At 28.7% G+C, this 10,692-nt stretch overlaps 1 protein-coding gene across 1 annotated transcript in view; it reads right to left on the bottom strand.

The window, feature by feature from the left end:
* LOC106466619 (chloride channel protein 2-like) overlaps positions 1-10,692 on the bottom strand; it is a 48,207-nt gene that overhangs the window by 24,374 nt on the left and 13,141 nt on the right. The window contains exons 7-11 of the mRNA XM_022394659.1: positions 4,708-4,786; positions 4,283-4,408; positions 3,605-3,689; positions 2,000-2,101; positions 989-1,073 (exon numbers count right to left, since the gene is read on the bottom strand). Of these exons, the coding sequence (XP_022250367.1) occupies positions 989-1,073; positions 2,000-2,101; positions 3,605-3,689; positions 4,283-4,408; positions 4,708-4,786 (477 nt within the window). The remainder of the gene's footprint in view (positions 1-988; positions 1,074-1,999; positions 2,102-3,604; positions 3,690-4,282; positions 4,409-4,707; positions 4,787-10,692) is intronic.

Genomic DNA, 10,692 nt, shown 5'->3' on the forward strand with positions numbered 1-10,692 from the left:
GTTTGTAAATGTCATCAGTCAATTTTGATATCTATAAGACTCGGGTAATCACCTGAAGGATCACGTGATCAGTCAATTTGCATGTACAGAGAAATGGAGATTTCTACAAATACATATGGTAATTGGTTTCCTTGTTTACAGTTTTTTAAGTTTCATATTACATATCTGACAGAACGAAAATGAGATTGTGATGTAACATAATGTAACTGTTTTTCTTTTCAACAGGTTGTATAAAATGTTTTACTAAACTTTTTTATTTAACAATTACTGTACATATTTTCTGTATTAAAGGTTTAGATAACCATCACTGGTATGTTTTTGTCTTCACTAAGATGTTTCACTGGACACATGCTGATGAACCCCTTGTTCTATTATCATAATCCAATTTTCGGTGTGATAACCAGATACTTTAACTTGAATATTTTTCACTAACAGTATTGATGAAAAAGTAATATATGAAATTAAACTTAAAATAATAATAATAATAATAATGACAAAAGTATAAATGAAAAAACCAGCTAAAACCTTTGTAGAATTTTCTTTTCATTGGTATATATATCTGTATGAGTTCATTTTAATTCACACGTGATGCCTAGTTTATAGTATGTAATGCTCCTCCATATTCAGTCATTTAAGTTTTAAAAAATCAACACTGCTGATCAAAATTCAATCCTAAGAAAATTTAAATTTTATATAACAATTACTGAGTTAAATTGATTTACTGATTTGTAAAATTTCCAAATATAAAAATGCTTTGATACATTGTATGAAATAATTGCTTACAAACGTCTTCCCGATTGGATACTCACATACAACAGAAATAACTATTACCCAAGTCAGTCCACTAACTTGTCACGCATGTCAATCTTGTAATGTAACACTTTCATAAACAAATTACATTGAGAAAGTTATTATAATATTATAAAGTCATAAATATATTATAATATTATAATTATTAAAGATATAAAATAAAGACTGAGCCTCTTACCTCTGATGCCATAAACTTTCCAAGTCCCAGAGGGAATGTTAGTGTTGCTATCACTGTTGTTACAATGGCTGGGTAAATAAAGCGGCTGAAATTTTCATATGAATAATAAAAGTTGATTAAACAAACCAACAATGAAAGTTGATTAAACAAACCAACAATGAAAGTCACATTTTCATCACATAAAGTATGTATGTAAAAACTGAGAAAGAAAAACTAAACAGATAATAATATAAAAAGTAAATAAAAAACAGAATAGTTCATTAAGAAAATAAATTCATTTGTAATTACTGGAAAGGCTTCTTTTGGTACACTAACTCCAAGATGTTTCAATAAACACTTAACAATTTTAGTGACACAATTAAAAAGTAGGATGTTTGTTTGTTTGTTCTTAAGCATAAAGTTACACAATGGTCTATTTGTGCAGTTCCCACCACAGGTATCAAAACCTCACTTTTAGTGTTATAAACCCTCAGACATATCACTGACCCACCAGAAGCAAAAAGTAAGAATTTGTGGTGTTTATAAAGTAAATATATGAGGAATAGAATATTCAAGATCAAAATATCAGGAACTTTCTTTTTTGCTCTTCTTTAGCAGATCTTTTTTACACCTAAACAGACAGAACGATGTTTTCGATAAATATATTCTTCTTTGATAGATTGTTTAGGCAGAGTATTCATGATGAAACTTTGTAGAATGAACAGCAACTGCCTGTTGTACAGACACAAGTGTAGAGGATGACGTCCATTCTACAAAGTTTCAAACATATTATTCTTATAGTTTACATTTCAATGCTATTAAAGTAAAGTAATAAATTTCCACACATTTAAATGTCATATAAAATTTTCCAAAGTTAGTCATTTATTTTAGCTTTGTATGGTTTTGGAAAATGAGTCAAGTGGTTTAAACAAACAAAACTATTAATTACAAGATCAAAGTAAATTAAATAAACTAAATTTCAATTAAAAATAAATACTCAGAAAATTTCTTAAGTATATGCATAGTACTCACTTTTTTTGCAAGAAAGTATTCAGTTTTTTGTGTTTTCTGTTAAATTCAACAATTCTTCGGTGAAACCAGACAAAAAATGCTCCAGCAAAACCACAGAATACTCTAAAAGATACAAAACAAATATTAAATTGTCTTGACTAAATAATTAGATAGCTATTTTATGCTTGATCTTTCATGTTGCACACATTAAATGAGATATGAATAAAACACATTAATTATTTTGGGTACTTAAGATAACTGGCCAAGTCTGTTTTTTGTGCATTTTAAATCTGAATGTGTTAGTCATTAAAATATCTACAGATACTTTATTGAAAAAACATATATTTCAACACTTTTTAATGATATCAAATAAAGAAAATATGGAGAAAAAATCTAAACACAAACTTCTGCACCACTTTACCAGTTTACTCATGCTGTATTTCTTATTTCTCATATACAGGTTTGCCTAAAAAGTATGGTAGCTTAATGAAATACCTCTGTATGTTTCTGATTAACTTAGCTATATTTTAGACGTTCTACAGGCTTTCCCAGAATCATTAAGGGTTTTTTTTGTGAATATACATGTAAAATAGTACATTAAAAACAGTTAAATATTCCCCAAGAATTCACAAACTTCTATACAAAGTGATTCTTATATTCATATACCTATGAAACCAGTTTCAAGTTTTCAGCTTTTTCAAGTTGCTAAGCCTAATTTAACAATTTATAAATTTTCCTCTAAAACAATAAAAATCATTAATCCATTTTTATTATTTCCATATTTACTTAGCTGCTCTTTCCATGACCAAAATATGGTTTGAGAAGAAAAAAAAATTGGCTAGAATCTGTTAGTTCTGTCCACCTAGTTTAAGTACTGTAAAAATCCAACAAGTTCCTATGTTAATCTATAATCACAGATATTATTGATTTCAACTTATACTTGGTTGCTTCTACTATAAATACAAGTTCAAAGTGATTTCCACAAAGGAAAGAAACTCTTGAACTTCATATTTCGATCAGTCATTCTACACCTTGTTTGATACTTATGGCAAGAGTATTAGGCAAACTTAATAAAATTATTTAGTGAACACTCACTAAATAGAAGTTTGATATTTATTAGTAGTATTTTCAATGATGCATCTTTTAAACATGTTTATTTTATAATTTATAAATGAGGTCACTGAGTACAGTCAGTGTAACATTTTAAATGTTAAAATTCAATGACAAGGAACCCACTTTGAGACTAATAATGGTTGGAGATGGCTTGAATGGGTAATGAAGAAAAACTTTAATATAAGTTTAACATAACTGCCCAGAATTCTACATCGGAGAAACAGGAAGAAAATTGGAAACGTTGTAAATTTGCTGTTATGTTAAACTTATTATAAAGTTTTCTTCATTACCCATTCAAGCCGTCTCCAACCATTATTTTAAATGTTACTCCATATAAAATGTTATTAAACTATTGAATTTTAATTCAGTAATCCTCAGCACATTATTTAATTTTCTACATAAATCTCAGTCAGAAAATGTTATAAAATTATGTATTTTAAATTTAGGTAACACACACACACAGATATATATGTATATATATATCATTTCAATATATGTCTCATATAACCTTACCCAATCATAGCAAAGGCCACTAGTTCTTGAGGATCAAAAGGAAAATCCACTCTAAAGTTTGTTTTAAATAGTGCTGTTATTGTTTCTGTTTCAGGAACATTAAAAAAAAATATTATGAGTAACACTATTCACTGGCATATAGTAACATTTATGATATATAATGATATGAATTATCAGTTTCAGTTCACACTTTCCTATTCAGATAAAAAATAATTAAAATGAACCCAAAAACTAGATGTACTCTGAATATCACTCTCCACTTCTTTATCTTGTGAAAACCATTAAATCTAATTATACACAATGTTAAAATATTTGGTCTATTTATAAAGTAAACAAGTTATTTATATATATATATATATATATGCAACAAAGAAAAATATACATGCATGGTAAAACTCCAAATGACTGGCAACTGACCTTGGTACAAAAATAATTTAAAATTCCAAGTAAGTAATTAACATTACTCCAGTGAAAATAAAAATAAATTGTAAAAATGTGTTGTTACAGCTTTTACACACTGTATTTGAAATATGTCAATTTAGTTTAAATGTATAGGCCTAACTAGACAAATCTCAATAAAATTGGTGAAAAAAAGAAGATGCATGTATATAAACAAAAGAAAAAATAACAAAACTGTCCATAAATCTCATATTAATATACACACAAGAGACTTTTTACCTTCATCTTTAAACCACACAGCAAGTAATCTCCACACCATGGCTCCACAACAAGCAGCAAAAAATCCTCTCCAATAGTTCCGCACAGCAAAGAAAACAGAAGTAACTTCTATACTGAACAACACTCCTAGAGGTAAAATAATAACAATCTTTAGCTTTGAGGTGCCCGTGGAAACAAAATACATTTGTAAAGAAAACACATATTTTTCCTAATTAAAAACATTTGCAAGTTGTTTAGTTAGGCCTACACGGGATTGAACTTGACACTCTTTAATTGTAAGCACCCAAATATTAAAGTGTAGAGTATGACTTATTTCTCTGTATATGTGACAATGGAACACAAACAATGGACACTTAGATCCACAATCTAACCACTAGGCCACACCTGATTCAGTAAACATAGTAAAACAAGACAAGTTTACCTACCACCAATGGGAGCAGCAAAACTACAAGCTACGCCAACGGCACATGCAGCAGCCAACATTTCACTCGTTCTGGATTCATTCTGAAAACAAAGTCTACAATTTTCTAAATGTTTATTTACAAATGTACAAAGAGTACTAAGTTCAGAGGTGGTTTTTAAGAGAGAAAAAAAATTAAAATCAATACAAAACGTGTATTCTCCATACACTGTATTAGTTACATGTACAAGTAATCTAAAGCAAATCAGTTACATGGATAAAGAAACTAAGACCCAGCTGAAGTAACAAAATTTTGTTTTTTTAACTACAACTACTACAATTACAATACATGTGTTGTTTTCAAATTAAATTAAAAAAATATATATATATATATATTAATTTATTAATATATATACTTCTGAACAGTGTAAGGCTAAAATCATGCACCACCGTGATTGATTCATGATTTCCTATGATATCTTTTGTTTTGCTAACTGCCTCCTTTTTTTTTCTTTTGTTACAATAATTCATTAGAATACAATTAACCTTACAAGTATGCATAGAAAGAATCCTGTTCTAACATTGTGTTGTGATATCAACAGTACAAATTTCAAACAGCTATAAGGGAAATATTCCAGTGATGCATGACATTTGTCTGTATAAAATATCATGTAGAAGGTTAATACACGTATACATGACAAAGGGCAAATGTATTGAAACTTAATACATGATATAACCTAAAAAAGTTAAAAACAAAATTAATTCTTTGTCACGAGTTAAAAAAAAGAGAATACTTATAAAAACTTAAACATAATGCAGGATTAAATTACTGAAATTTTAAAGAGTGAATTTATTTATATCTTTTATAATTTCGACTAAGCTTTATATGGAAGATTTAAACCGCATAATGAAATTAAACACATTTGATAAATCTCTTTGTTCTTATGTAAAGTCAAGAATTTTTCTTTTACTTAATATTTATAACAATAATGAAAAATGCATCATCAATATAGTTAATAAAACCTTGTTTTCATGCACACTCTTATGCACTAATAAATATTTTAGCTGAAAAAAACAATTATCATGCATAAACTATACCAGATAAACCCAGCAAGTCAGATTAGTAGTATTCATATGAAAGAGCAAGACACAAACAAGTCAAAACAGCCAAATAACTTGAGTTAATAGGAGATCCACACATCGTAAGAAATAACGAAGGCTTCTATAACAAGCAAAGTATATATTTACAAACATAAACAACTGAAAATACTTGATTTTATACAGATTACAGCTTCTTTTTGATGCAATTTAAATCCATTTTAGTATATATGTATCAGAAATGAAAAATAGTTACTGATTACACGTACAATATTATTTTTTCTTAACCTACACATAGACATAAAGAGCATATGTTTAATTCAGTTTTGAATATTTAATTCAAACAGTCATTTTATGCAAATAAATTGCATATCTGACAGAATAAATAAATGCCTAACATCTTTAAAACTTAGTGCACCAGGGTAACACAGGATTATGTGAAAGGAAAGTCAGGGGAGTGTATCCACATATTCAAATTGAGAGTTTTACCACTGCTGGACTGAAACTCACTCTTTATCCATGTAGAGGTATATTTTACTATAAATTTACAACTATATTCAAGAAATACATGTAAAAGATATGCACTTCACTCCTTTTATGTTTGTCAATCATTGGAAGACTTTAAAAAAATATTTACTAATTTTTGTGCAGGCTGTCAAGTCTGAGATATTTCTTACTTTAATAATAATTGTTTTGAAATCAGCCAACAAGGTTTGAAACAGCAGTCTCTCTAGAAATTGTTAACATGCTGGGAAAGAAAACGAAGCCTTAAACAACTTACTTTCTAATAATGCTCTTTAACATGCTGTAAGAAAATACAGTTTAAAGTAGTCTACTTGTTCGTAATCTTTAACACGATGGGAGAGAAGACAAAGCATGAAACAACTTTCTCCCTAATAATGCTCTTCAACATACTGCCAGAAAAAACAGTCACAAGTAGTCTACTCTGGGAGAGGCAGCAATGCCTTAAACAGCCTACTTTATAATAAATATTGATTTTAAGCAAAGTTTTGCACAAATTACTATTCTAAAGTCAGAGACAAAAAATAAACTATAGAACAAACTGAAATGTATACAACAATACATCAAAAACAACATGAGAGATGATAAACGTACCCATATTATTACTATTAGAATCTAACAATGCAATATCATGCCCAAACTAAATAAATAACAATAATGGTTCATAAACATAGAAAAAGTAACTGTTTTCAAACCAATAATATGTAAAGGTTTTTTAAAGTAAAATATGTAGTTTATACACACAAACTAGTTTAATTATTGAATATCTTGCCAAATGTCTAATGATAACAGTAATGGTGGAATAAAGTAGCAAACTACATTTCAATTGAATTTTTTACTTAACTTCTAAAATTAAGACATTTGCATTCTCACTTTCAAAATATCAAAAGTGTTCTTTAACTACAAATACAAACTATAAAACATGCATATCAGACATAATATACTGCATGCACTGATGCAAAAACCAGGTCAACTTATACTTAAAACTTCATGCATTTATAACCAATCCTCCATTGTAAACCCTCTTCCGTCAAGATTTCAGAACGCAAACATCACACTCAAACTCACCTGCTTCATAAGAGCTCTATATGTTGTTCTATCCTGTCGAAACCATAGGTAACAAATGTATATTCTGCCTTATTTATGACTATGCAGTGCAGTTAAGTGGCTTTTCATGTTTAATTTCAAATAATAATACCGACCAAGTTATGCCACAATACACATTATATACTGTAGATGTTTCATCATTTATATAGTATATGTTTGTTAATGTTAGTGTAACATAACAGAAAATAATATGCTATCATAAGTACACAAGGTAGCATATGGAATTATACATCTATTACTGCTAGTTCTTTAAGCCACAACATGCTATTTAAAGTTATTATTCTACATCTATTCTCCCTCATACACTTCCAAAAGCTAAATGTCAGAGTTGCTATCATACTTTTCCACACTATACACCATTAGTCTCTGACTTGCTATGATACTTTCCCATTTGCAAACACTTGCTATGATACTTTTACATGATTCTTCAGGTCATTACCCGAGTCTTATAGATATCAAAATGGACTGAAATTACAATCCTGATTTATCTTTCAAAGCTTAAGAAAAGCTTGCTTTATTATTTTATACTTCATTTGAATGTTTAAGTATGGTAGAAAAATGTTTTTTTGCACTTGATCGTGTCAAGTTTCAATTCTCTGGCAAAGCCACTGTGTTAGGCCTCATTTGAATTAGACCTTATCAGCCTAAATAACTTCTTAAATAGGTAAAGAAAATCACCAAAAATATGTAGAAATATATACACGGATGTCAAATAAGTTTAAAACTTACTACATATATTAAATGAAACCTTCTAATTTAAAAGTTGGCTTGCTTATAATTTGGGTCTGATAAAAAAATATTTTTTTTGCACACCAGTGATCATAAACACGGTGAAAGCATGTGCATTGTTATTCAATTCAAAACAAAGATAAAATTTGGTTTTATAAAATAAAAACTTTAAAGGAAAGTAGAAAGATACACAAATTAGTAATTAAAATCTACAGCAGAAGCAAACAATTATTGTACTATCTTAAAAAACATCGCAATGAAATCTTTTCCAATTTCAAAGCTGTAGATTCTATAAAGATATCACATATAAAAACAAGATATTTTATTAGCAGAAGCTACATAATCTGTAGAAAGTAGTTTTGAAGTTTCATACAATTTCATCTAGTAGTTTATTTTCACAACATAATACAAAAAAAAAAACATACAAAACGTGTTGATTGATGCATGCATGTTTCATAGAGTTAAACAAGTAAATCCAAATGGTGAAAATATAGTTTATGTTTGAAATATCAGCTAAAATATTAAACAGTAAAAAGGATATATAACATTTTTTATAAGTTATACATACTTTCATGAAAAAATTTAATTACAACATTGTTTTTCTTCAAAAAACTTTTTTTAAAATGTATTAGATTTTGTTACAAATGTACACAACAGTTATAATTTTCATGCTACATTTTATACTGTTTTACCTTATATTCTTTTTTTTATCTGCATGCAAATTTAATTTTGTTCATTTGAACATCCTGATTATAATTCATTTAAATATACATGTATAAGAATAAAAAGGTACTTACTGTGACAATAATGTAGATGACAAGATTCACATAGATATTGGACTGTGTTGTTGACCAATGGCTGATAATGATGGCTTCATCTAGTGGTGGATTTGTTCCTGTCCAGGTTGTGTTGCTAAACAGTTCGCTCACCTGTTCGTGGGTGGTCAACTATAAGAAAGAATTTCAAAGAGCTTTATCATAAGTGCTCTCGAAACTCAAAAAAATTAATCGAGATTTTATAATCACATTTACATCTGATTCAGATTGAAAATCTGGTATGACCTCATTCTTAGCTTCCAAAAGTGTCAAGTTTGTAATCCTCCTTTAACTTTTGGTATACAAGCTGTAGATTCTAGTTTTCTACATTTTTCACAATTCTACAGAAACAACATTTGACAACTATACATTATACTTTGCTCAAATGGAAAATCCTTATCATGCCTGTTGCTTAGTGACTAAGAATGATGCAAGTATAACTTGATATCTATAAGACTCAGGTAATCACCTGAAGAATCATGTGATCAGTCCATTTTGATATCTATAAGACTCGGGTAATCACCTGAAGAATCATGTCATTTTTTTTCTGTAGCAATATGTTTCACCAACACAATCTTTTATCACTTTATTCTGATTTCAGCTGAACTAGAAGTCCTGTCAGCTTTTACAGTTGAAAAGAATGGTAGAGGTTTCGTTACATGTTTAGATCAGTAGCTTATGACGTCTTCCTTAAGCTGAGGTGTAGGCATTAACATCACACAGTGACAACTGAGTTGACAAACAGTTTTTTGCTCAAAACTAATTAATCTGCACTTGCACTTAAGTTAAAAAACAAATTATTGTCATATTTTTTCTAACTTGTAATGACTATAAGTGCCATATCATGATCAGGAAAATTCACAAGCACTAAAGATTTTGTTGGGAGCTTGGTGAAATAAACCAAAAATTCAAATTTGCGATGATTTAACAAAACAATTTTATATAAAATCAATTTAATAAATGAAACTTTTTATTAAATAATTTTAACCATGAAGTATTTAATTTTGTTAATATGTGGGGAAACAACTGCAAGTTTATTTTAAATAAATTATTTTCATTCAGTGGTGCAATTTTGCCCTCAAGGCTGACTGCATTCATCTGGCCATGATAAACTAAGCCTATGTAAAGCTATTTAATTTTCACCTGTATATTTCTTGACAAAACATTATTATAATTATTTTATAATAACGAAATTAGCAGGATAAAGTAAATATAATCATATTTAGATTCCAAAGTATGTATTTTTCTTGCCATGCATGGGTGAGATGTGGCCATAACTATGAATTTGAGGATTTAGGATTGACTACCCATTGCCACAAAAATGCACTCCACAGTTTGAGGTTGTGGGTGCATTATAAGAGTAATAGTCAGAAATTCCATTATTTGATCAAACAAGAATAGCCTTAAGAGTTGGTGGGTGTTATTGATTAGCTGCCTTTCCTATAGTCTGTCAGTTTGAAATTAGGGACGGCTGTGCACAGACAGCAGTTTTTATAGCCTTTGTGTAGGTTTTTTAATGAGGGTTTCCAGCCTATACCTATTGCTTAATATATGAAGTAATTTATTGAAGAATTTTAGTTTTTTGATGATTTTGTCTACAACTCTGGAGGATTTTGACAGTTTCAGTGTTGTTGACCATGAAATGAGTTTGTTAAATATACACAGAAAAATTAATTAAAAAACTTTCAAAATATTTCGAAAGTGAGTTTATTGTCAAAAAAACATAAGTGGGTGCTACT

This window comes from Limulus polyphemus, unplaced genomic scaffold (assembly GCF_000517525.1).
Source record: "Limulus polyphemus unplaced genomic scaffold, Limulus_polyphemus-2.1.2 Scaffold2325, whole genome shotgun sequence".
Lineage (NCBI taxonomy): Eukaryota > Metazoa > Arthropoda > Merostomata > Xiphosura > Limulidae > Limulus > Limulus polyphemus.